The following is a 27,885-nucleotide window of genomic DNA, read 5'->3' on the forward strand; positions in this document are numbered from 1 at the left end:
ATTTGCATTAGGCAGACATTCCTTCTATGGCTGGCACTCTTTCAAGCAGGGATATGACTGACCATACATGGGGACAGAATGAATATTTTTCCATTAGAAATCTCTCCTCCAGAATGCAACAGAGGAGCTGGCATGGTAGCAGTCTCAATGTGTATTTTGTGCTTGTTGTACAGAAAAATGGAGACATCCAGTCTGCCTTATTTATCAGTCCAGCATAAGTCTCAAGGCCCTCTTCCACAAACAGGTATAAAGCTCTTTGTTTGCTCTGATGGATTATACTTCTCTGTGCTTGAATTTAAATATAGCTTCAATAAGCTCTTTTTAAAAAATGAAAGAAAACCCTACCAAAACAACAAAACCAACAAGGAAAATCAACAGATTAACTGAACTATGGGAAATTTATGCTGGACAACAAGCATCTGTGACTCTTGAATACACCTGGGTAAACTGTGTATCACATACCAGGGGTTATGTTGTAATGCATTAGACTGCATAATTTCCCCACATGACCAGCTTGCCCTTTCTTGGGGTTTAATAGCTTTTCTTTGGCTGGATGTCAGCTATCTCATCGCTCATTTACTTATCTACTTATTTTCTTTTAATGTCTTGACCCTGATTGTCTAATGGAACATACTGCTCTCACCACTCCTCAAAGCATAAAGAGGAAAGTGATTGCTTAAATGTTTGGCCATTTTCTAGCTACCTCTCAGTGCCTGACTAAAAGATGCCAGCAGGAAACAACATTATCGCATTACATGGCTCAGCAGTTTCCTACTCACCCACACGCGGATCAGCCCCCTTGCCTCGCTGCACTGTGCAGTCAGGCCAAAGCAATAGCAGCTGCTGCAGCCAAGTGGGTTTCTGGCAGAGAGACCAAATGTACCAGACTTGCACCTGTCACAGTGGACACCTTCCACGTTAACCTGGAAGAGAGAGAGAGAGTATTTTTAAATGGGAAAAAAATCAAGTTTTATTTCAAGGTAGCAATAGAAAGAGAAAATCCTACTGTAATGATAATAACAGGGTGCAGCAAGAAATAATAATAAGCTTTAGGAAATATTCAAGGAACTCTCCAGGTTCTTATCACGTGTGTATGCAAACATATGTAATTAATGTAATTAAGGCATTTGCATTTGTATCCACTGAGTAGCTCTGAGCAATAGATGCTGGCTTCACACTGAAAGTTGTAAGCACAGAAAAATTAAATGGCACTTTGGGCATGACATGCTCAATAACTGATTGATAAGATAAGAAAAACAAGTTGTTCTGAAATTGCCCATGTTAATCAAGCCCTCTGTTTAATAGGAATTAGCATTGACATGTTCAGATATTTAAGGTACAGCACTAAATGTTCTTGCTGAGAAACGTATTTTAATGGAAATTCTGAAGAGAAAAGCTTTCCCCTCTTCATGATTGTTTTCCACATCATTGAACAGTATTAACAAGGCTGAAAAATTTCACTGTTGTAATGTCAAGGCTTTTATTTTCATTTTTCAATTAGTCCAAATAAAAAGCTATTCCAGATAGGGCAGATACACAATAATTTATGCAGAGCCTTTTAAAACCATTTTCATACTGAGACCAAGGTATTAAAAAGAAAAATAGTCACAAATATGAAAACACTTGGTTGGCTTTTTCTCCCCAAACACCCTTTTTGTTCTCTTGAGACTAGTGTGAAGAAGCCAATTTAAAAAAAAAAACAACAACAACTTTCCAAAGCTTATACAAGAAACCAACATTATCCCTCAGGATTTACCAGTTTTAACTCTCATTTCCACATGTTCTATCAACAAATGTGTGTACACTGTATTTAGCTTAGATTTTGCTAAGCTTTTTGTCAGGGCTGACAATGAGGCTCCTGAGCCTTTGAGAACTCATTTCTGCAGCTGTAACAGCAGGTTTAAATGGGAACGATTATCATTTTATAAAAATCTAGTTTCTTCAATATACAACTCTTTCAAAAAAAGTTACACAAAAGATTAATCAACCCTAGATTTAAATTTAACTTTCGATTAAAATTCTGGGGGGAAAAATGCTTACTTAATTCAGTATTATTTGTCCATTTTCTCTCTTAAATGGTGATTTTTACTTGCTTTGAATTTTGTTTCATGTCAATTGCACTTCCTTATCATTAATCATCTGCTAAATATTCACTGTTTATTTGCACTCAGAGAAACATAGAAGCAACTATGTTATTAGCCTTAAAAGAATCAACAAAGAAAGACTTCAATTTTAAACACCATGAATCCCCATTCTTTCTACTTAGTGCTTACAAAAACCACAAGAAAAATGATGACCCAGAGAAGTTGTGGAGTCTCCTTCTCTGGAGATAGCATTCTGGACACGGCCCTGAGTCATGTGCTCAAGGGGACTCTGCTTGAGCAGGGGAGTTGGACTAGATGACCTCCAGTGATCCCTTCCAACCTGACCAATTCTGTGATTCTGTGACATGCTGGACCTAATCCAGAAATGGGGCACTGAGATGGTTAGAGGGACTGCTGCTTATCATGGATCAAGAGAGCTGAAAGAACTGAGATACTTCCATTTCTGCATTTCAAAAGCTGGCACAGGGCAAATAGCACTGAGTTTTATTCAGACAGTCCATGTGGTCAACTCACTTCCATTTTCTTATGGTGTCATCATCAAATGAATCAGTACTTGTGAAATAGAACATAACGTTTCCTGTTCAAATATACCAGAAAACTGGGAGGGTGGTCAAGCAGTTTGCACAAAGAGGCTGTGAAATCTCTCCCCATGCTCCCCATACTGCCTCAGCAGCATCTTTCAGACAAGGTGCTGGACTAGATGACCTCCATAGGTCACTTCCCACCTAATTTGTTCTACAGTTCTGTGTCTTGAAACTCAGAATTAAGTGACTGTTGCTGATTTAACAAAATAATTACCTGACTATTCAATTATTTGAATTCATCCTTCCATTTTACTATCTCATTGTGTCAATACAGACCTTAAGAAGAAGAATGAATAAATCACAGAAAGAATCTCTAGGGGTCACTTTTAAAAACCTCCCCTAGAAGTACAACTATCACCAATACTAGGTCACATTACCCATGCCTCTTTCTAGCCAGTTCTTGAAAATCTCCTAGAATGGACATTTCACATGTTTCTGTATAATGTGTACCGCTACTGCATAATTCTCTTTTTTTTTTCCTCATGTCCAACCCAAAATTCCCAAGCTCCCTTTGGCAGCTGTTGCCCCTTGTTACATCTTCTGCCATCATCAGAAAGGACTTTATTCCATCAACTACTCTTTGAAGTGGCTAATAGGTTGTAATTGCATTTCCTCTTATTAGCCTCTTTTTTCAGCCTAAGAGAGAGTCCATCTCTCAGTACATCTCCACAGATCATCTGCTGTGAGACTCTTCTCTGGATCCTCTTCAATTTCTCAACAACACATTCAAATCAAGCTCTAAAACTGGACATCATTTCCAAGTGCAGTCTTACTAGCACCAACTATAGTAAAAGTAGAGCACTGAGTAGATAAAGCCTTTTCCCTGCTCACCATGCTCTTTGTGATGTCCTGCCTTGCAGCTGCATTGCCACTGTGCTCACTGCATCCAGATCAGTGGGCAGTTTGCCTTATTAACTACGAGATTATACGATTGGTTTATATTGTGTTTCCCAGCAGGATTGCCACTCAGGCTTCTTCCTCTCAAACTGTACTGTTTTTTGAGGTCATTCCACTCCAATTAATGACTTTTCTATTTTCCCAGTCATCAGGTTTTTCAAGAACTCTCTAGACAGTAATTCTACCATTCAGCATGTCAACCTCAACCTCCTCCAAGTCAGCAGTATTTTCAAATGTACTGATCATGAATTCTGTCATCTGTGTCACTGAGGAAGGTATTGGCTCTGGGATAATCTGCTTGCTGGCTACCAACTGCATATCAAACCACCAATTAGTGCCCTGTAAGCTCAGCAATCCAGCCAACTCTCAAACAATCTATGTGTGCTGTTCTACCAAGCCCAATTCCAAATAAGAATGTTGCAGATGATGATGCCAAAAGTCTTTGCTTTAATGATCCTGAATTGGATGAAGTCTACTCTGAACAGATACTATTGCAGTGAATTCTCCTCATGAATTGATGAATATTGACTCCATTTAAGTCAATGTACTTTGAATAAGCACTGTGGCATACTGTGGTTACTGACATGTTTGCTTTTATTGTGCCCAGAATCTGAACAAGAATTGTATTATGGGGATGAACTGGCAACAGTAAGAATAGACAGAAATAGAAACTGGGGAAAAGAGGATGCTAAGGATCCTCCAAAGAGGATGCTATACTGGCAAGTGTCTGTATGTGGAAAAGCAACTAATAAACCCTGAAGTCTTTCTTTACGTTGGACTCCTCCCACATCAGTTTGCAAATGCACTATGAAAACCAAGGAGATTGTTCTGCATGTACTGTTTGAACAAGTAAGGGCAAGTGCCAATGAAATCTGAAAGAAACTTCTCAGCAGTTATAAGATCAGTTTACAACCTTCATTTTCTTACCTTGCAGCGGCATTGGCCAGAATGATCAATGCATGAGCACCTCCCCTCTGCATCACAGCTCTGTGGATCTGTCCCAGTCAGGAAGCACTGACAAGCCACACAATGGGGATAATTCCAGTAGCCCAACCTGCACTCAGTGCATTTCTCCCCAGAGAATTCAGGGCGGCAGAAGCAACAACCTGTATTTAAGTCACACTGAGAACTTAGGGCTCCAATGAGGCTGCATTCACAGGGCTGAAAAGGAGAGAAACAAGGCAATTGTAATTGTGCTTCTGAAAAAAACAAAACCAAAACCCAACCAAAAAGCAACTCCCCTCTTTTAAGTATCTATAAATAAAATACAGCAGTGAATATCCACTGTCTAAAAATAACATATTTAAATTATAAGGCCAGTAATGTATTTTTATTCAACATGGGTCAAGCATTTACCCTAAATACATTCACAACACTAGTGGGATTGTTTTCTATAGATATTACCATATATAAGTTAGGCATTGAAAAGAAATAAACCCAAAAGGGTCAAGGATATTGGAATACTTTGTGGACAAAATTAACTCAGAAACTACAAGCACTCTCTAAGAAGTATTTTGTATGTAAATTCTCTGCAGGCATGTTCAGAACACTTTCCTAAAACTGGAATTCCTCAGGAGCAATGGGTTCAGTGGTTCCAGAGGAATCTAGTTCAATGTCTATTACTCTTCTATCAGACAGGTAACTATCCTCTTTCTACAAACAAGACTCATAGATGACAGTAATTTACACAGTAAGGGCTAGAGATTTAGTCATGTGAAATATCTGGAAGTAAACGTCCTCACAGAATAAGACTTGCACAGGCAAGTGAGGATAGAAATAGGTGATTTTCCAGGGTGTCTAGAAATTGAATACAAAAGTAGCAGGGAAAACTTCAGATTTCCAAAGAACAGAAGAATCCCTCAGTGCTATTACTGTGGTAGCACTGCACAGTTAATACAAGACATTGGCTGTAATCACTGATGTGACCAGAATATCACATGGAGAAGTTCAGCTTACAGCAAAAAAACTCAGTACCAGCAGTACAGGTTACCACAGTAACTGACATGGATAGACTTGCTAAAATTACAGACACAAAGCTGAAAAACAGAGGAAGAAAATGTGGATTCAGTTTCTAAGCAAAACTGTTTATTACATGACTACTTAGACTACCTTTCCTCTGATCTGAAAACACTACTTAAAAAGAAGGTGAATATATACAGGAAATATATAGTCTGCAAGATGACTACCTAGCCTAAAAAAATAAAACTTTCTGACAGAAAGAACTTTATTCTACAAGATGCATTTGAACACAAAGCTGAGAAAGCACATTGTTCACCATTCTCTGAAGTATCTTGGTGTGCAATATCAAAACCTAAATTACAATCAGATGCGTGGTGTGTGTGGTTTATGCAGTTTTCTACAATGCTCTCTATCCCAGACTTACAACAGCCTTGGATTGGAAATCTTTTATAAAGACTTCAAAGCAGGAGATTCACATCTCACTTTGCAGAAATTAGCAGCAAAATACTGAAAGAGATGTGGGCTGATAGATCATCATTAATTTAGATGGTGCCATGGAACTGTCATAGTAATGTGCTCACATAAAAGACAATCAGAGAATATACTCCAGAGCTCAAACAGAGGTCTTCAACCTCATTAGGCTGGTTTCAAGAAGCCAAGAGTCTATATCACAGCAGCAGTGCAGAGGTTTCACAGGAGTTTTACATACATACAAAAAAGAAATCATTCTTGTCAATTGCTTTGCAGCCTGAGCTACATGACTAACAGCCTTTTAAGAACAAATATTAATGGTGTATGACTATGTTCCAAAAAGATATAGTTTTCTGGAGTAATTGTAGCAGTACTATTAAATCCCTTATCATCAATGAGCACACCAGGGAGGAAGAAGGCATTTCAACTTTCCATGATGTCCACTGACACCAGTTTTCAACCTTAACTGAACACTGTGCCACTAAACTCAAGGTCATTAACAACAGCTTTCATGGCCTCCTCGATATTCTATCATTGTTTTCCTATTTCTTCTCCCTTCTCTTCAGATATTTTAACTCTGTGTCAAATATTGGAAGAAGAAGGATTTAAAGGCTAATGATAAGGTTTATTTCCACTTTAAGAACAGGGGAATAAAGTGCAATTTACAACTAAGGTGGATGTTTCTTTTCTTTTCTCCTTGCTGTCTTTTATGCACAAATTGAAGCCTTTCTCAAGCAAACTTTGAGTACAAATTCCCAGTGGTGCCACCATTAAGGCCAAAGTAAATTTGTTCCCCAAAGGCACTGCTGATTACCTATAAATACACATCTACATACCTCATTCAATACTGTGGTAATCTCAATCATGTAAAACAGAGCTATAATAAAATAAAATCAGGCTCAAGCAGGACCCTGACTCAGTGTGACAGCAGAACTAACAGGGTATTTTGTGTTACAGGCTGCATACCTGAGACAGAGGATCTGTAGTGCAGCAGCAGTAACAAATTGCCAACATTTACACCAGTCTTGCACCAAAACTTGCAATATGGAGACGAACCACAATTTACAAGCCAAAAACTGTGTTCCAGCTATAAATTACTGTGAAAGAGACAACACACATAGAGAAAATAGAAATCCACTCACCTTGCAGCCACTGACAATGTTATGGCCCCAGTGATTTGGTGCACATTTGTCACACATCTCTCCAACAGTATTGGGAGGGCAGATACAGCGTCCGCTGACAGGATCGCAGTTATTGCCAAAACGTGAACACTCGCAGGCTTCATGGGAGACAGAAAAAAATAAAGCAGAGGAAAAGTTATCCCTTTATGTGACACCTGGAGAGCAGACCCTAATGGGGTTAGGATCATTCTTTTACTCTACAGTGGACTCTCAGTTATCTGTGGACACAATGGGGCAGAAAATGTAGGGAAACCATGGGAAACCAAAACCAGTAGCAGAGAAACACAGGTTAACTGTGGTTGAAGTAGCTGCAATGAGAAGAGAATGGGAAAAATAAAGGCATCAGCTGCAGAAGTTCAGACTTCTGAGATGGTGCACTCTTTGTGACGTAACTGCAGGATGCTGCTATACAATTTCTGGGGCCATGCTGTCTCCTCTAAGAGGCCACCTGAGGGTCTCTGAGCCATCTATGCAGGGAACTTGCAGCCTCTTTAACCTCTTATACCAAACTGAGAAATACCTTCTGAAATTTCTGCTGCTCTAAAGAGACCTTCCTTAAAGGGCAAAAAAGGTGTTTAGGTTTCTTTTTCCCCTCCTATTCCTTCCTTTTCAGCTTACATATCCTCTGCCTTGGGAGGACATCAACAAACTAATGTTTCCTCTCCATGGGAAACTGGAATTCTTTGCAGATTATACCAAATTAAAAATACTTCAGGTTTGGAAGTGATTCCAGAAGTAAACAACTCATTGGTGGCAAATACAGATTCAAGGTATGTAAATGATAAATAGTTAAGGGGCACAAGACACACAAGTGATTGAAAGAGCAGAACTGGCGTGTGGTTGTTTTCACACCCACCGTCCACATAACCCATGAGGTCAGAGAAAAGCACCATAAGCAAACTGACTCTCTGTGATAACCTGTTCCTCAAGGTGTTTAAAGGGCAGTGTAACGAGGGTTTAATTTATGTTCACTGCCTTTACTGTGAAATACTTCAATTCAGAGTGAAACTAGAAAACAAGGGATGTGCAAAGATAGAACTCCTATCTATAGTTCAAATAAGAATTGACCTTTTTTTTCCCCCCCAATGCCTTCAAGATAAGAAAATTGATGCAAAGAAGATAGCAAGTTTTGCCTCATGGCAGGAACACAATGTGCTGCATGCTATTTAAAATATTTTCACACACTGTAGCTTGAAGTTTCAGAATGCATCTCATTGGGAAGCTTTCAGTTGTGACAGCTCATTTATGGGCTTACAGGTCTTGCACAAAATTGGCTAAAAAGGTGCAGAGGGGAAGCAGATATTCAAATGTTTTTCATATTTTCACTTTTGTAATTATTTTTCAAAATAAGAGGGAAAAAATACAACACAACTGTTGCAAGCAATAGTGAAATAGAAACCTCTTTTGTATCTCTGCTGATAGAATGTCAACACTGATGATGCTTTCAGCAGGTTTTTAGGCTTTATGGATTTATATTGCACAAGAAAAAAATCAAATTATATTCCTTTTGGATAAATGCTAGATAAAAGAGGTCAAATGTTTTATTTGATACTTAACTGTCACAATGAAATTAATTTTTCTGTACTTTTCCTTCCAGCATGATTTGATATACTTCTATTAAATTTCTGATTTTCTTTGTGATTCATAATTTAATTCTTTTTTTTTTTTTGTCATTTGAAGGAATACATAAGAAGCCTACTGAAAATAAATGTGGAAAAATGAGCACATTGAAGACAGAATTCCTCTCCACCTGTTCTATTAATTTTGGAACATTCATAATTCTGAGTTTTCTCAACATCTATAGGTGCTGCTGTTGCTTTAAACATTTGATGACCACAGGCCAATACACTTATATTTAAAATGTTACTTGAATCTACAGTGTTTTACCATTTCATTGCTGTTTCTTAAACCCTGTCATTTTAAACTTTGCCAAGAGAGCAATTAAAATTTTAATGTGCAATTTCATTAATAGCCCTCTCATTTTCCTTCCCCAACTGTAGTTATCAACATTTTGTTGTGTTTCACAATGGTGATGTGCTTTTAACCAGTGGAATGTTAGAATAAGATGCTAATCATAAACGACAGAATTTTTTGCCCTTCATTTAATTGCTAAAGGCTTTAGGACTGCAGTTATCATTTGCATTTTATTTCAAGATCTCTCATCAGTCAGCCTGGATACAATCTCTCCCTTTTCCAAGGTGCCTACGTATCTGAACTTCTCAAACCTCTAGGTATTTTTGAAACCTTCATTCCCATGGGAGATAACACCATAGAGCCAACATTTTCAAACATAATCTATAATCCAGCCTGTTTCAAGGTTTATCCACACTATAAGTAAAACTAAATTCTGCTGAACAAATATGGGTCTCAAGGCCTTGATGCTCCTTCCATTAAAAAAAAAGAGTAAGAAAAGGCAGAAAGCTAAACTTGTTCCTTGTGCTGCCCTTCTGGATAGGAAAGGAGCAAGAATGGATTATGAGACATTGTGATTTCTGCTTCTGGAAAGAATATACTTTATACCTAAAGAATAATAAAAGCATTCTGGCACCCCAGCAGTCAGTCACACTAGACAACTATCTATGTGTCCTGTGATCACACATAAATGAGTCTCTGAGACTTGAAAAACACAATTCTATCAGGAAAGATGGATATTTCCCTGTGAAGAAACCTATTGATTGGGTTCTTTTTGATATAGCAGTCTGCACTACTTCAAGGATAGGAAGCATTCATTACAGTCTTTGACCTGATTTCCAAAAGGAAAAAATAAAGGCAAAGAGGTGGATGGATGTATTTATGTCTAATGCTGGAGTTTCAGCATCTAGAAAAGGAGATTTTCCATGTGTTTACACAAGGGATATAGCAGATAGTTTTACTTAAAGATCTTCTTGTACACATAAAGTTCAAGTAAGCAACTAAATATTACTGTGCAGGAAAGGATTGTGGTAATTAAAGAGGATCAACCATATAAGAACAATGAAAAGTTTTGGGATAAAACTAGAAGCAAAGGGAGTTTGTGTTTTTGTTGTTTTCCTTTTACACCCCTATAAGTTTATGTGATTCGGCAAAAAATTTTAATCAGAGTTCTATGATACTCTTAACTAAATTATAGGAACTTCGTGGAGATTTTTTGGCAGACACTACATAGAGTAAATGACATTCCTCTTCCTTCTAAATGAAATAAAATTCATAAAATCTTCATAAAATAGCAGAAATGGCTTGGGTCTTTCATTCTTGCCAATCATCACCCTTGTCAAGTGAATGATGCACAAGGCTGTCTATAAGCCCCTGGTCAGGAAAATTTGTTATGCAATCCAAAATTAGCCAAACTAGAATGTTAGGAATAAATAAATAAATAAACAAACAAATCAATCTGTGCTTGGGTGGAAAACATTTACATACGGGTGCAGCCTCCTTCTTCGAAGTTGTAAAACCCATGTGCACAGCGGTCACACTTCTTTCCTGTCACTCCAGGCTGGCAATAGCACTGCCCGTCTCCGTCACAATCAAAGGACTTGGAACCAAAGGAGTTGCAGTTGCAGGGAACACATCCTCTGGAAGACTGTAAGCCAAATGTTCCAGGCTGCCACAGAGTGAAGAGCAGTTAGAACACGGAATGATTACCAGGAGAAAAGAGGAAAAAGTGAGAGTGTAGGGAGATCAGGGTTGCTCTTTCCTCTTCCTCACTGAAATACTGCTTTTACCAGGTTAAATTGTAGTGGTAAAACCCTGGAGCAAGGACACTAAATGCTCTACACTGCTGAGAAAGAATAAAGATTTCAGAATGTTACCTGATGCTGTAATGAATGTTCTGCAATGTAACATCTTCCTTATGAGGCTGTTTGCCTAAGTACAATTCTCACTTGGAATGGAAGACATGTCAGCACATAAATACATACAAAATACATACATACAAAATACATACCCCATCTCTGGTTGTAAGGCTATGTCAGGCAAGAGTTTGTTGCTAAGAGAGTGCATTCAAATTCTTAGCTATAAATGGCGATCAATTCAACTGGAAAGCCTCCGAATTACATTTTATCTCCTCTGAACAAAGGCAATATCTGTATACAGTAACTTAAGGGCAATTCTTTAGAATGATATATAGGAATAACTTTAGAAGAACATAGAGACAGTGTATTTGTGTACAATACAAAGAAATAAGGGGGATTTTTTTTAAGATAAAAAAACTGTCTTTGGATTAGGCCTCTGGTTCTCTGCTATTTTATTTTCTTTCTTTTTGGCAGTAATCAATATAAAGTTTCTACAGAACCAGAGTAGATGTTATCAACTCTAGTAAGAAATTTCCTCCTTAACTTTACTAGTGGATTGCAAAAAGTAAAGAAGGGAAGACACACACTCATTTGTATACTGTGATACAGAGTTCTGCACAAAGCTTTCAAGCAAAAGACCTCACGAGATTCACTGCATCAACCAACAGAGGCTCCTTGGAACAAACCAGATGATATTCAAATGACAAACTCAGTCATGAGCTAGAGTGCTTTAAAATGGGAGTACTTCTCTACCTGTTTTTCAGGCATGATGATTTTCAGTGTACACCGAAATCCAAATCATATTAATAACTTCATTTGAAATTGACATTACAACATTAATAATAAAATCTATCAGCAAGTTTGATAGAAAAGCAGAATGTTAAAATGAGATACTAAAAAGATCACTGCTAATGAATATAAATGGAACAAAGTGAAAAATATTTAATTTATAATGTGCTACTTTGTGATTCAGGCATGACATATTAAATTTTTACCAACAATAAACCAGTAGGTCTTCAAATCAATGGAGCTGTGCTGGCTTTGACTATGGCAGTGATTGTGCCTCTGTACTAAGCACTAGTGCTGTGTGCAGTTCTGGGCCACTTCCAAGAAGAAAAGACATTGAAGTGCTGGAGACTGTCCAAAGAAGGGCAATGGAGCTGGTGAAGGGTCTGGAGCACAAGTTCTATGAGGAATGACTGAGGGAGCTCGGAGTGCTGAGCCTGGAGAAGAGGAGGCTCAGGGGGAAACTTTTCTCTCTACAAATCCTTGAAAGGAGCTGTAGCCAGGTGGGAATCAGCCTCTCCTCCCAGGGAACCAGCAACAAGACAAGAGAACATGGCCTCAGCCAGTGCCAGGGAATGCTCAGGTTGGAAAACAGAACAATTTCTTTACTGAAAGGGTGGTCAGCTATTGGAGAAGGCTCCCAGGGTAGTGGTGAAGTCATTCAAGAAATGACTTGACATGGCACTTAGTACCATGGTCTAGTTGACAAAGTGGTGACAGTCAAAGGTTGGACTCAATAAACTTGGAAGTCCTTCTCAACATTAATGATTCTATGACTACTATTTTATATGGATTTGTTCTACAGTAGAACCCCTAACTAACCTTTTGTATTGGTGAATTCTCTGAAACTTCAGAAGCTTTCCATGGAAAAGTCCTGAAATCTGATCTCTGAGGTTAATACAGAAGTTCCCCACTCAGACAGAGAATCTGCTGATAGGTGTCAGAATACAGGACCACATCTATGGTCAGAATTTGGCCTGGAGATCATACAAACCTAAGCAAATGCTTGATTATACATGTAATAAAGAATTACACTGATTTTCATTTCCAAACTTGAATTGAAATGTTTTGCAAATTTCATACTTCTGACAAAACATGGCATATCAGAGAGAAAGAGGTAGTTAAACTCATTAAATTAAACTCAAGGTTCAATAAAATACTTGACTATCTCTAAAGATTTCTTTTACACAGGAAGAAACAAAGAAATGTGAATACACACAATCTCAAGACAGACATTCAGATTCATGCAGTGAAGTAACCAATGCACAGCATGCATCTCAGTTCTCAAGTTAAAGTTTGCTAGGATCTAATAAATTCTGTTTATATGGGGAACAGTCAGAAAGAGTCTGATATCAGCACTCCACTCTGCGTTAAACTGGAAAAGACCACCACCATGCTGGGCTGCATTCTGTGAGGAGGGCTGCACACAATGTCATTTTGGTCAGCCATGCAAACTTTAACCCCAAGTTAAAGTTCTCAGCTAAGTTTGCTTACCCACAGAAATTCTAAGAATCACATTTACTGAACAAGAGATAAGATCCTAGACTACAATTAGGAAATACACTGAACTTTCTGAATATGTCATTATATCGTGTCTCCATCAGTTACTGTGTGGGCAACACAGTAACCTAAGACATTTTTAATTGGAAAAAACTAATTTCTCCAAGAAAGTCTATATGAACAAATACAGCATGGGTCCCCGAGTCAAGCTGAGGATGAAAAACACTGCCAGATATTTTTCAAATGGTGTGGTAAATGTGGGGATTTTGAGTTGCAGGGAGAACAAACAAGATTCCTAAAATACTGCTCTGTTAGAAGCAGTTGTATCATAATTACTTAATTTTAGGAAATAAGTTGCTTTGCTGGTCTGTGATGAGGAATGAACACTCCTATCATTTTGGGCATTACATTCACATAAGTGGCACTGCACGGAGTTAAAAATGGCTCAGGTAACTGAGAACTTTTCACTAATATTTGCTAATGAGAACTTTTAACACCAGTTATCTTCAATATTTTAAAATTAGATTTTAACTCTTTGCCTCTGGGGCTGATTCTTCTTGCAACCTCCTTAAGCTATTGATTCTTGAATTGTTAGAAAAGCAAGTCTTATGCTGCAAAGTCCAAGAAAATCCCACTGATTCCATTGATTTATGTACATCTCCCATGCATTTTGTGCATACTGCTGTGGATGGTGCTGTTTTGGGACTTATTTGATTTGATTTCTCAAATTTGATTTCTTGCTGATATCACCACTTGCAAGATGAAGCCCTTAGGATTGGGGAAGCATCCTAAAATGCTGTTTGTCTTCCGAGCCTGTCAGTTTCTTGAGCATTTCTTATATTGTAACACGGGTATTAGAAATGAGAAACCCAAGCAATCTGTGTGAGCTCCAAACACAAGCAAACAGGAGACTTCAGCCCATGCAAAGCAGAGGTTCCCATTACCAGAGCTGCAGGCCGGTAGGCACCTCGCGGGCACCCACTGGCACTGCTGGTGCCCCACCTCCGCGGGGGCACTCGGATCTGCTGACTGCTCCCCACATTTTCTTGCAATTGAGGCACCTGTCTGCTGATTTCACAGTGTCTGCCCATGAATCCTGATTTGCAGATACATCTTCCCAACATATCACACTGCAGTGACACAGATCCTAAAGCACTGCAGCCGCAGGGTACACAAGACACCTTTTCTGGGGCCCAGAAGTAGTTGGGCTTGAAGAATGAAAAGTAAACACTGTTAGAAAGTGAAGATAAGAAAACTACACCACATAAAAGGGTACAGAAATAAAGAGTAAGCGCTAAAGTAAACAAAGATTAATTCCAATTAATCACCAGTACTGTATTAATGAGATCTTTGCTGGGTACCTTGTGCAATCTGCAAATTCCACTGATACCAGCAATTTTTCTTTGAACAGACTCTTTAAATACCATTGAAAATGGAGTGTAAGCAAACCACTTCAGAAATTACATCATTTTAAAGGGTGAAAAAGATCCTTTTGATTTCTGCAGGATTATTTATGTTCTTTAAATTACACACAGGTGAAGGTGTTCTGAGGACATAGGCCTAACTCATGAGTCCTTATGTTGACCTAGAGAAATGTGTAGCCTACTATAGCATATTCCTTAGCTGCCTGAAGACAATTCTGTGAAAGTTTATGAAACAATATTTCTCTGCAGTGATTTATGAGACAGGAAAACAATGTCAAGGCAAAAAACACTTTCACCAAAAAATAATACATTGTTTAGACAATAAAAGAAGAAACCCTAAGAAAAAAACATGAAGGCAGAACATTCCAGCAGAACGAAACCAGCACCCTGCTTTTTTTAAAACATAAACATCAGATGCTATCAGACATTTTGCAGCTTTCTTCATAAAGGGATTATCTCCCAAAGCTGCAATATTTTAAAGTAATTTTCTATATCAAACATTCAAAATATGAAGTGTATATAATATGTATACAAAATTTACTTATAGATACAGTGAGGCTTAAAATACATTAATTGCATGTAAATGCTATGTCTTGTGTTCTGTTCTAGAAGACTATTAGAAAACGTTTAAAAAAGCCAAAATTTTACCTTTCTCTACATAAGAACAATCCATATATGTTCTTAAAGTGAAAATTAGACAGCAGAACAAGCCTATCCAGAAGTAAATGCTATTTAGCTGAGACAAACAGTGAAGAAAGCTGAAAGGAAGCCCCATTTCTGGTCACTCACTTTGCAGATGTCACAGCGGCGCCCGATGACGTTGGCTTTACACGCGCACTGACCCGTCCGAGAGTCACAGATCTCCGAGAAGGAGCCATTCATGTGACAGTGGCAGGCTGCAGAGGAAGAAGAAGGAGATGTCAGTGTGTTCCCTGAAGCTAAATCTAATAGCCAAATGTTTATAGCGCAGCTTTTGCCGCCCTGAGAAATGCCCAGCCTGGGTTAAGCAGGAAGGTGTTTCTCCCATACACTGACTTATTAACCTGCCCATTTAATGCAGAATTTTTCTCCAAATTATTGCAGTCAGAAATTTTGCCTCAAGTCCATTAACAGCTTGTTTTAGATCCTCCTCTCAGATCAAAGCAGGATGTGGAGGGCAGATTACTAAGTACATGCCCAGAGACTCGGAGTCTCAAGAAAGGGAAGTGCAGTGCTGAGAGAAAAACACAAAAAGGGTACAGACCCTTACACAGGGTGTATACAGGATGTAGCTCCAACCAGTGGGAGTGTTACTGCTCCATGTGCTGGTTATGCTGTCCTGGAGTTCACTCCCTGTTCATGTAGCTGTCAGGAAATGTTGGCAGGCTGCAAATTCAGTACAAAGTTGACACTATACAGGGACAGTAATGCTCTCATGCCCCAAGCTGCACTGAAAAATATACCAAGGATTATCTGCTACCATGACTCTCCAGGATTTCTGTCTCAGCAACAGCATCACAGTTCTCAGAGGAAATGTAACCCAACTGACCAACCTAACTCATCACAGTGCTTTTCTGAAGATTAAAAAAGGCAGTGAAAAAGCTGTTTCTTGAGGAAAACAGCAATGCTTCTGGCTCTTAAATTCTTCTTTAGGAGAAGACAAATTTTGAGGAAGATGTCTATCACCTTTTATGTTCTTCAACCACAAGAACCTTTGCATTCTTCAACCCTTTTGGCATGCAGAGATTTTGAAAAAAACCCTTAGCTCTTGCTGTAAGAGAAGAGGAATATGATTGTTGCCACAGGGACTATAACCACACAGTCACTGATCAGCATGAGCTGGTTCCTGCACATACTTTTTTTTTCCCCCTCACAGGGGAATGAATCCACATCTTTATACCAATTATCAATCTACTCTCTGAACTTGGGCTCCAGCCCACATTTTGCCTTCCTGCAGTGCCCTATCTATATGTGTTGCTTTTTTCTCCTCAACCTGACACCTTCATTTTAAGAAACACTTAAGAGTCCCAGACGTGAACACATGGCAGTCGCATACTTGCATGTCAGAAGGTGCTATGCAAGACAAAGCAGTTTTATTTTTCTTATCTATAGATTATTACAACAGGACCTTCCTCATTACTTCATTGGACCTGCTAATTTCCAATTATAAATTAAAAGGATTGGTGTGGGAGTTTTCTCCCTGCTCTTGAGGTATTCTACAGAAGTTGCTCCTTTTAATGAAAGCAATTTTATGACTTGCCATTCTGTACATGGCATTGTTTCTCAAATGTTTGTAAAAATTCAGGAATAAGTAACAAAAATGTGCTGGTTCTGCCATTCATACCAGTTATGTAACACCTTCAGAGATTCTATCTCCTTCTGTTTTGCAATATATTTTTAAAAAGTAAAAATTAAAAGACACTTCTGATGTAATTAATTAATTGCTTATCTTTTCCTTTCAGCTTTCAATACTAAACAAATCTATAATTTACCTCTTTCACCCTGTATACTTTAATCCTGCCCTCTTTAACCTGACATTCATGTGTTAAAACTGACACTCCAAACCGTACATGGTGATAAGTCTCATATATATATATGTTTTGAGTATATATTTAATTAAATTGGTCAGTGAAGAAAGAAGATACTAAAGCTCAAATTCAACAAACTACAGTCTTCAATGCAAATTAAAAGTGTTTCACCAACCTTTTTATATAGACCTCAAAACCCAAGCTCAGTCTGATTTGAATTGTTTTGCTTATCAGGCATATGACAACACAAGAATAAAAAAGAGAACTTACACTGATTTTATAAACAGATGAGTTTTTCCTATTTATATTACAACAAGCAGTGCTCCATGGTGTCTTAACTCAGTCACAGATGACTGAGTGCAATGCAGTGGTAAGGGAGAATTTGGAGTATCAGGACTTTGATTGTTTTTCTTGGCTCTGGCAGTACGTACACAGAGAAGAAACATACAGCCAGGGCTATACAGCTAATAAACTGCTACTCAATCTGATAAATTGCACTTATTGCACCTAGAGCCTTCCCATTCATTCACCTCTCCTGGGAAAATTAGCTCTTGTCCAAACCTCCAAATGGCTGTTATAATACAATGTAGCCTGTTGGAGAAATTTGTCATACTTTCTTCCCGAAAGACACTGGTCAAGACCCTTCATTCTCTCTAGATTTCTATAAATATTTATGAGCTTGTATTTATGATCAAGCTACACACTTATTCTCCTACAACAGTAGTACCTATACACTGAAACATAGGCAGACTTGATTATTTGCTTTAATTCATCTTTTGACACTGAGCTTTATTACCATCAGCTCAACCTCCAGGTATTTGCTTCAGCATACTGTGCTGTTTCACTCCAAAAAACAACCTACTAGAATCAAATCAAATAAGCTTAGGACATTTGCTCGTTGTTCTTAGATTTATGGTTTTCTATAGATACACAAAAAAATTCAGAGATGTTATGATGATATAAAGCTGTACTGTCATTTGAAACGGTTAACGCACACAACAGCATTGTACTGAGAAAGAGCAAGAGACATTTCAAACAATAATTTGAAAGCAAATTCATGCTTTGCAATACTCTTGGATTTGGCTTTTTAATAAGGAACAAAATTGAAAACAACAAAGTAAAGGCATAGTCCCTCTGATATTGTTGCTGCAGGGCAAACTTCATGGAAGTCTGCAAAGGAAATAAAAAATCATATGCAAAGAAGAAAGCCCACATGAAAGGCAGAGAGTAGATGAATACAAGGTAACTGAAAGCACAAGGATATGAATACATTAAGGAGCTCTCCTTGTCAATGATATGAACAACAAAAGCATATCTCATAATTCAACATTAAACATGCATTTCTTTTCAATATTTTTTGTTGTATGTTTTCCAAACTCCCCTCTTATAAAATCTCTTTCTCGTGGACCTGTCACTACTGTGGAAATGGTCAAACCACCAGTCATATTGATGATTCAAGAATAGTGACAAGGTACTGGAAGCTGTAATTTCTGATATACACTTCTTAAATCATTTTCCACACTTAACATTGTTACTTATATGACATCATTCATCATGACCTGTTAACTTATGGAGAGAATATATAGGATTGTCCAATTTTTTTCTGGCATTGTGTAAAGTAGGTACAGAAATCACACAGGTATGTCTTCAGGGTTATCTATGACTTTGTGTACATCAGTGTTTATTGTCCTTAGCTGAGAAACTTGTTGATGTTCTGCATCTTGTTAACTCCCATAGACTCTCTGGAGGTCCAACACAACCTAGGATTTTCACTTTTAGACTGCAAGTTGCTAATAGGGCAAGTCCTGGAAATGGATGCCAGTGCCTCAGACTTCTCTGCTCACAACACATACTGCAGACATGGTCCCCATGTCCCCTCACACAGAGCAGTAAGGCAGTGCCCCAGCTCTTTTACTTGCATAATTTTATCCTGCTATAACACCTTTGTACTCAGTGAGGTTACTCTTGTCTTTATTGCAATGGACCAAACAGGAATAAATCCTTGTGACAGTGAAATAAAATGCTCGACTCTTTCAGGACAGTTCGTAACTTGTTTTATTCCCCTACTCAGAATGTGAAGGAAGAGTATGTGACGAATGTTTTTAAGTTAAAAGCACTTGTTCTGCATTCTGAATTGTGCCAGCAACAGCTCAGAGAGAGAGAGCCACTGCCTCCTATAGAAAGAAAAGCTCCTGTTCCTACCAAATCTTTCATCTCCACTGAATAATTTTTTGCAATCACTATGGGGAAAGATGTGCTGGGGCTGGTAGTTGAATAACATGCCACCACTCAGCTGAGAATTGGTGGCTCACTGCAGTGCCAGGTATCTTCCTCCAGAGCATTTTAGAAAAATTGTCTCGAGATTTTAGGGTCTGATTGGCAGGTGGGAGAATCTTGACCTGCCAGCAGCAGCACCTCCCAACTTTTACTGAGGTTATATAAGTGGGAAGCAGGTTATAAATGCTGCCAGAGCTGGACCCTGAAACTGGAATACCACTCCCTCCTTTCAGTCTTATAAGAGAACAGGATTTTTCTGGGTAGCTTATAGCATTTTTAGTGAATAGTTTCCATTTATTTGTATTTATTTTTGTAGATCTGGCATTAAGTATAACCTTTGCACCCATACAATGCTCAATTGTTTACTTTCCATGTCTGCTTCAACCAGAGCTTTTTTTAAAAAGTTCTTCTTTCTATTTAGTTTAAAGCCTCCATTTCTAGATGCAGATGCACAGTATCATTATTAGAGCTGTATCACTCTCTTTCTCACACATATAGAGGCACAGTCTTCCTCTCAGGAACAAAGTTATAAGATAGATCAATACTGTCAGGAGCTGTAAAAGTTCGTGACTTACGTTGACAGTTCCTTGCATGAAGAGCATCACCAAAATATCCATCAGCACACCTCTCACAATATTGGCCTGTTGTACCTGGCTTACATATCAGACAAGCACCAGACAAGCTGTCACAGCTGCCAGGAACGGAGAAGTCAAGGTTGTCATTACACTGGCATGGTTGGCATGATCCTCCTGGTATTAAAGGTTGTCCAAAATAGCCTTCTGCACACCTATGGTAAAAGACATCATCAGTTAGGACACTTAAATAATCCTCTCATTAGAAATATTTAATTCTGTTGCCTCCTTAATCACTAAAAATGATTTGATCTTCTCTCAGGTCTGTCTTAAGCATCTTTTTTCTTTCTCTCTCCTCTTTTTTAACAACACTATAGACACAGTACCAGCTGAAATCCTGCCAGTTCTGCTAGCAATTAGACTTCAGTGGGAGAAAAATCTTGTCACTGGCACTGAATGCAACACAAAGCATAGCAAGAAATCTTACTGGCACTCTGGAAGAAGGGGGGTTGGACTACATGACCTTGAAAGGTCCCTTCCAATCCAAACTATTCTATGACTCTATGTTACATATACTTTGTATTTTAGCACATTCTGTATCAATGTTCTGTACTCAGTCACCAGCAAGCCTGATGATGTTTTTTCCCTCCACCTTGAAAACTTCTATAGTTTAGAAAAACACTTTAAGAATGTAATACAGCCATATATTTGTTTACCTAACAAGATCCATCCCCTGACTTAGACTTCCCCTGATCTACTGCATGGTGAGATTTGCTTAATTAATGGATTTCTAATCTCTGTGTATGGGCAATCTAACAAAAAGATTGCTCATTAGCACAGGAACTATGCTGTTGTGTACTATAGCTTTCATATTTTAATAGAATTGTTTGAAGATATCACATCCTTTTCCGCCTTGCCCACCTGCAATTTTCTGTGAGCACCATGTAAAGCAGTTTAGTGAATCTGACCTGAGTCTGTATTTAAACCAAATTTCTACTAATCTCACAGCCTATTTCCTATTTATATTCTGCTCTGCTTTCTGCTTTCCTTTTCTGTTATATTTGCTCATGCTTCATAGTAAGAGCAACTTGTAGATAGCAAAGTAAAAGAAAAGAAAAATTGCACAGTTCTGGCTAATTAATTTATTCATGTGCATCTCAGATGAACTCCAATTAGTATAAAAACAGAAAGTACATCAAGCACATTGCACAAAATTATTTTTCCGACTATTTTAAAGTCAGTCTGAATGCAGTTTTAAGGTACACAGATTTTGTAGTAGTACTGGAGAGCATGCTTGAGGAAAGATTTTTTGTTTTATTGTAATGCAGGAATGCAGAGGTCCACTGCTGTCACTTTTGTGTGCATCAACTTCATCCTTTTCCTTGCTTCCAGAATATCTCATAATGCTTTTAATTGGATCTTAAGCAAAGCTGTCTAAACATGCACTAAATATTATTCAATATCATCAGCAAAGATCATAAAGATTATAAAAACTGGATAACTGAGAGCAGGGAGGAAAAAATAGTGGGAACTAATTGAGCAGTTTTTGTAATTTTACACAAAATAGGATTTTTTTCCATTCTCTCAAGATATCCATGATACAGCCCACAAACCAATAATATGTATAAACAGTCCAGTGATTTGGCTGTGTGTAAGCACTCAGGAGTAAAATCTCCACAATCTAGCCCACTCCTGTAGCACAGTCATCTCTCAAAATTACCTCTTCATAGCAACAAGACATCAAAATCTTGTCGTTAGAATAATTCAGATATTTTATTTTCAGAACCTGTCATAAAGGTAGCAATTTACTGTATTTCCTGCAAAGGAAGAGATAAATTTTTCTTTGATGGAGGATATCTCAGCTATGAAGAAAGACTAATTTTTATCTTCACTTTGCCAAAGTAAATCAGTTTTTTTCAGTGACATTATCTCAGTTACAAAGCCTAAGAATGTATCTTAATATGTAACAATTAATAGCCACATTTTATCAAAACCAGAGAGTATGTGGATAATTTATGCAGTTACCTTAATTTACCTAAAGTAGATTACATCTGAAGTTAACTCAAACTTTCCTAACATACTACTGGTGTGTTTGTCATAGATTTGTATCTCTTGGTCCTGCTAATCTATTTGACTTCACTAAATGTGTGTTTGTTTTCTTCTTTCACTCTCATTTAGGGGTTAGTTCTGTATTTGACAGCATTCACAGAAACCAAGTAGTTCACAGAAAGAATACTCCAAAGATTTATGCGAAACGCACTGCTAATAATTTCCTCCTATTAACAGCAGGAGACCTCAATAACTCCTTGTATTCTCATCAGTTTACACTACAATAATTAAAATTAGAAAAACCTACTACCATCACATAGCCATATTTTACTTATGCACATACATAATCTTGAATCCAACTGAAGATGACCTTGAAAGTAGGGGTAAACCAGTTAAAGCTGAAAAGAGAAATGTGTAAATGTATCTCTGTAAATTCTTCCTCTTTTTCTACCACTTCTCCTGAACTTGCCGGGGAAGATTAAAAAAAATCCACCTTGCTTAGTTCCATCTTTTTTCCCTTAAGGACATTCCTACTTCAGCTTCTTTTCTCAGGTTCGAAGCATTATATATTTGGGAAGGTTTAGATTAAAAAACATCAATAAGTATGTGGCATGGAAAATTACTTTTATGAATTACACAAAATACATGTAAAAGAATGACTTCTAACTACAACCTAACACCTCTGAGATTAAAAAAATAAACAAAAATAGGAGTAAAAGCAGCAAAAAAAATATTGTGTTAATATATTCCTTTTCTATTCTCAAATCCAGGTGTGTATGTGAGTGACACTGCTTTTATTTAGCATAAGTGGTGCCAAAGACAGGGCTACTACTGAAAAAGATGTGTATGAATGTGTACTGGGCCTGGTCAGTATGGAGTTAATATTCCTCACAGGAGTCTGTATGATGCTCTGTATATACACACATATGCACAGAAATGCAGGGCTATTTTATACATTTCTTTATATTTACTGGCAAAAAAAACCCCTTGAGACAGAGTTAATTAAGCCTGCAAATCCAAACACTTTAAAGTCTGGAAGTACTATTTTTACAGAGCCTTTGAAATTTATGTGCATTCAACCTGTGCACAAAATCAGGCAAAAGCCCTGTGGAGAAATGGCTTGTGAGCATGCAGTGAGATATCTTAACTCAGGTGCACAGCACAGATGTTATTGTTGTGTGACCAACTATAAATCTTGCATTTTCTAATGTCAGAATGCCTACCTTTGCAAGCTGCAAACAATCCTGTGTAACACATTTGTTGTACCAAATCTCCTGAAATGTTTGACCCTTTTCCCATCAGTACTGCAACACAGGCTCGCTGCTCTGGCACGAGTGGAAGAATTATATTTGCTACAGTGAGCAGCAGTTTGAAGCCACAGTTCTCACGAGAGGCTGTGGCTGGTGGCACTCTGTGCTAGACTTCAAGAATGGGGGAGGTGGGGGCAAGGAAGGATGTGGGTCAGTTCACCCTTCTCCTCACACATGAGGGACACTGACCCTCCTTCTAGGAGGGAAAGGTCACTGGATCCATGCACATAAATCATAGAGTCCTACAGGAAAAGCCAGACTCTCACCTATTTTGCTTCTTTTCCCTATCAAGACTGTATTTGGAAAATTGATATCATCATCCTGTAAATGTGCTGGGCTAAAAAGACAACCTTTTGTCATTCTCATAGATCCTTTCTATGAAGTTGAGAGAATGTCCAGCCTACTTCATACACCTTTGGAAAAGTGACCAGTGAGCAAAGGAAAGAAAACTTATGTCTAATTTTTACGGAAAAACATTACGTGGGAAAGCTGAGCTCTCTCTACAATTATAGATATATGATAACTCCCAACACAGTTTATATCTGCAATTATTTTGATGGTCTTATGATCTGGACCCCTCAGAATATTGAGCAATTACGGCACCATTTTCCTGAGAGTTCCAGTGAGAGAAGTAGCAATTTTTTCTTGACATTTTACAAATCAGACAGATATATGTATCTCCCTGGGGGACAGAGGATATATTTTTAGGCCAAATAAGTACAGTGCTGCACACTCTCACTTCATGATACTTATTATGTCATGGTAATTTAGGATTGTTCAGCTAATGAATCACGTGGCTCAGATCACTTGTCACTTTGTAGTTGCTAAAATGAAAGAGAATTTCATGCAAACTCTCTCAGCAATTATACAACCACTGCTAATAGCAAAATGCAACATGCTTTCTCCTGATCATTATTATTGACAGCTGCAGACATTTTAAAACAACTTGTTACAGTTAAAAGCAAATAGTTCTGTGAGCTTTGGAATTAATGGCCTAATTTCCAGTGGATTTATATCTCACAGTTACAAGGCTAAGGGCTGATTATTTGCGGCAGGATGTTGCTACTCAGCAGGGAGTAATCCCTCAGGCTACAGCAGCACTTTTTCCTTGCCCTGTGAAAGTTTTCTTATGGGCAGAACATTTAGCAATCTCTCTTGTTCTCTCTCTATCTGTTTAATCAGGTGTGAGTTCACACAGTATTCTCCCCCTTAGCTATGACATGTCCTGATTTATTAACCTCTATTCAGCCACTTCTTTTCATAAAACCTTCGAGAACAATTATCATCTTTCAGCCCTCCTACCTTCTGCCAAATTTAGTTGAAATTGACCTACAAGTGCAGATGACTTTGCAGGCAGCCAGAGAGACATGCACAAAAAGATCACAGTAGCCTCATTTCCTTAGGAGATCAGGCGAAAATCCAATTTAGCCATTTATTCAGACTCGGTCCTACTGCATCTACAGCCTGTGCTCCACTCAGAAACAGCACTTGTTGCTAATGGAAGCTGTCAATGACCCTGCATTGACAAACTGCCACCAAAGTGCTCTTGATGTGATTTATTCCTGCCGTCATTAACTTCACAGCCCACTAGCTGAAAGAAGGTGATGACTTCCTAGACAGACAGGAAAAGACAGGCAGAAATAGCAGCAGCAGGAGCAGACTCGGTGATGATGGGTGGAAACAGGTGACAGCCTGCACTCTCACTTCAGGACAGATATAGCACAACAGGGGATTTAAAAGGAAGTAGTTGTAAATTGGAAAGAGGGGACTATAGGGAAATTCACAGCGTATGGTCAGGTTTCTGCTTTTCTGGTTGTCTCTTACTCTTGGTTTATTCCCACTTTTTCTCATCCCAGCCTGAATATTTTAAGGCTTCATTCAGAAGCCTTACCTTTTTTTAGGGTTTGCCTTGAAAAATTCTTAAAGCAGCTCATGCAAGTGCCAAATGGCAAGAGCCTACTAAGAAACACAAGGGCCATGTTTCCATGCCCCTTAACTGTCTAGCTATGTGTTACACAGTTCTCTGGCTCCCCAAACCCCTCCTGAAAAGGTGTCATTGGCAGGGTCACAGGGGACTGGGATCATGCAGACAAAGCCAACACTGATTCATCATGACCTCCAAACAGCTAGCAGAGGTCCCTGGCACACTAACTGCTCTTGAAATCTGTTCCATCCATGTGAAATCCCAAGGGACCAAAGGCATGCAGACACTGTGGTGATATCCCTTGCCTATGTGGTCTCACCTCCTGTGGAAGGGGGTTCCTGGGAGCTTAGCACTAGAACTCACACCAGCTCTTTGTTTCATTTAAATTCTTCACATGATCCTTTCAGCATAATGCCTTTGTAAAGCTAGCAATAAGTGTAGGAAATACATATTGAACTTCTCTATGTATTTGACCAAGAAAAATTGTATTTTTTGTCATTAAAGCCTACTTTGTTCTACTTGCTAAATAAAGAACACAACAGAAAATGAGAAGCAACAAAAATGTAAAATATTCTTTTAAAAAACAATTAAAATCTACAAGTAACTTATTAGAAGAGCTGTATTTTCACTGCATATTAACTTCTGTAAGTGAAGCATCAGTAATTTACTGCATATTTGAATCACCATGTTCTAAACATTCAAATGACAAAAGAGACAAAACGTTTATAAAAATCTCAGAAGAGTGACAGAAAAGCTAGAAGCAACTATTTTAACAAAGACTCTTAGTTATCAGGAAATGCTTCTTGGAAACCTTACATTTCACCATAAAACAATGAAACAAGCATAAGAAAAACACAAATTCATGGATCCAGTATCAGAGGAAAATGCACAGGAATTTTTTCAGTGAGTTTCAGAACAGGAATAGGGATGAGCAGAGGAGGTAATAAAAGGTAGAACAATTTCATGTGATCAATGTTTTTGTTTCATATGACTAAAAGCATGGTGCCTGCTTACCTTTCACAGCGTGGTCCCACGTAGCCAGCTGGGCACTCATCACACATTAATCCACGATGTCGGTCAAAATGACACGTTGGGCTAAAGCTGTGTTGTTGATATTGAGAAACAAGAGGTACAAGGAAGAAACATAAAGAAAACATGGTTAGCAGCATAGCTCTCTTCCCACTTCAGAGATTGTTAATTTGCAAAACAGTGCCCAGTAAAAGTGATTCTGCTCTAGGACATGGGGCTTAAGTTCGACTCCAGCAAATTGAATTTGGAATGACTCTGCTATTTCTGCGACACTGAATATAGAGCAGCGGATGGCAGCATCCCAATGGCCTGTTATTACGGGACTTGAGCCTGCCAGTGAGTGGTCTGGATACCATTAAAAAGGCAGGAATGTACAGCTGCTTGTTTGTGCCCCCGAGGGGCTGGCAAAACAATCTGTGCCATAACGTGGCCCCTATATAAATCTTTCTGAAGGACAACTGATTAAAAGCTCAGTTAACTTTGTGTATAGTCAGCTGTGCAAGGAACCCAGTGAACAAGAAAGGGGAGGGGCAACATGGGAAATATCTGGTACAGCTTCCCAGAGAGTGTATTTGAGTTAATCGAGTGCCAATGACCTCAAGCAACAGGCCACACAAGCATGTTGAAGTTTAAGAATAGCTTGCAGACTAGAAAGTTTTACCTCTTTGTTATGCTCTAATTATTTTTGGCTGGTTTGGCTTTTTTTTTTTCCTCTTCTTTTTTTTTTTTTTTTTTTTTAATAAATAAGGATACTGTAGCCATTTGCAAGCTCTGCATCTCAATGCCTGTGTTTAACTCTGAACTGTGTTCCTTCACTGTCAACATCTTGCTTTCCATAATCTTTCTCCCTTAACCCACTTTTCTGAAGAAACCTCCTGACACACTGAAAGATACTACACAGAAGAAGAGGCAATCTGTTCTGTAATTCTGTAATGATTATTAGAGACAGAGACATATGAACATCTTTATAAAGCCTCATCTAAATAATGGCAATCAATTCTGGTCAACTAAATAGAAAAATAGAAAAAGGAAAGAAAAAGAAGTAAAGGACTGGGTGTAGGTACATAGCAGAATGACTCTTCAAAGGGGGAAAACAAAGCACCTATGTGAAAAAAAGATACTGAATTACTGTTTATAACCTAGGAAAAGAGAATTTGAGAAGCAATAGAATTGCTCCAACAAAGACAGCAGAAGGAAGGTATATTCAAGGTAACAGTACATGCTACAATAATAACAAATAGACATAATCTGACCTTGGATATATTAAAGAAGGATATACCATGACAGTTTCTGGAAAGTAATAGGCCCAGGGAGGACAGAAAAGCTTAATTAGCATCGTTTAATGTGATTAACTGTTGCTGACTGGACCCCACTTCTCAGGAGTCATCCATCCTGTGATCTGTCCTCAGTTATTCTTTATTCTGTGTTATCCCACAAATAGAAGAGACCATTAAGAAAAACATGGGATGGTCAGGTCCAATAAACAAAGACAGGTACTGTGATTTTTCTCTTTCCAATAAGGATTATGTTTGTGTTATTT

At 38.2% G+C, this 27,885-nt stretch overlaps 1 protein-coding gene across 2 annotated transcripts in view; it reads right to left on the bottom strand.

Annotated features, from left to right (window-relative positions):
- Nucleotides 1-27,885, bottom strand: part of LAMA2 (laminin subunit alpha 2) — a 335,107-nt gene that overhangs the window by 105,429 nt on the left and 201,793 nt on the right. For both annotated transcript variants that reach the window (XM_071437013.1, XM_071437012.1), the window contains exons 18-24: nucleotides 26,331-26,417; nucleotides 20,037-20,248; nucleotides 15,467-15,573; nucleotides 10,597-10,777; nucleotides 7,159-7,295; nucleotides 4,514-4,747; nucleotides 780-923 (exon numbers count right to left, since the gene is read on the bottom strand). In XM_071437013.1, coding sequence (XP_071293114.1) covers nucleotides 780-923; nucleotides 4,514-4,747; nucleotides 7,159-7,295; nucleotides 10,597-10,777; nucleotides 15,467-15,573; nucleotides 20,037-20,248; nucleotides 26,331-26,417 — 1,102 coding nt within the window. The remainder of the gene's footprint in view (nucleotides 1-779; nucleotides 924-4,513; nucleotides 4,748-7,158; nucleotides 7,296-10,596; nucleotides 10,778-15,466; nucleotides 15,574-20,036; nucleotides 20,249-26,330; nucleotides 26,418-27,885) is intronic.

The sequence above is a fragment of the Agelaius tricolor genome, unplaced genomic scaffold (genome assembly GCF_023055355.1).
Source record: "Agelaius tricolor isolate 1412-34295 unplaced genomic scaffold, bAgeTri1.0.p SCAF_1, whole genome shotgun sequence".
In the NCBI taxonomy this organism is placed as follows: domain Eukaryota; kingdom Metazoa; phylum Chordata; class Aves; order Passeriformes; family Icteridae; genus Agelaius; species Agelaius tricolor.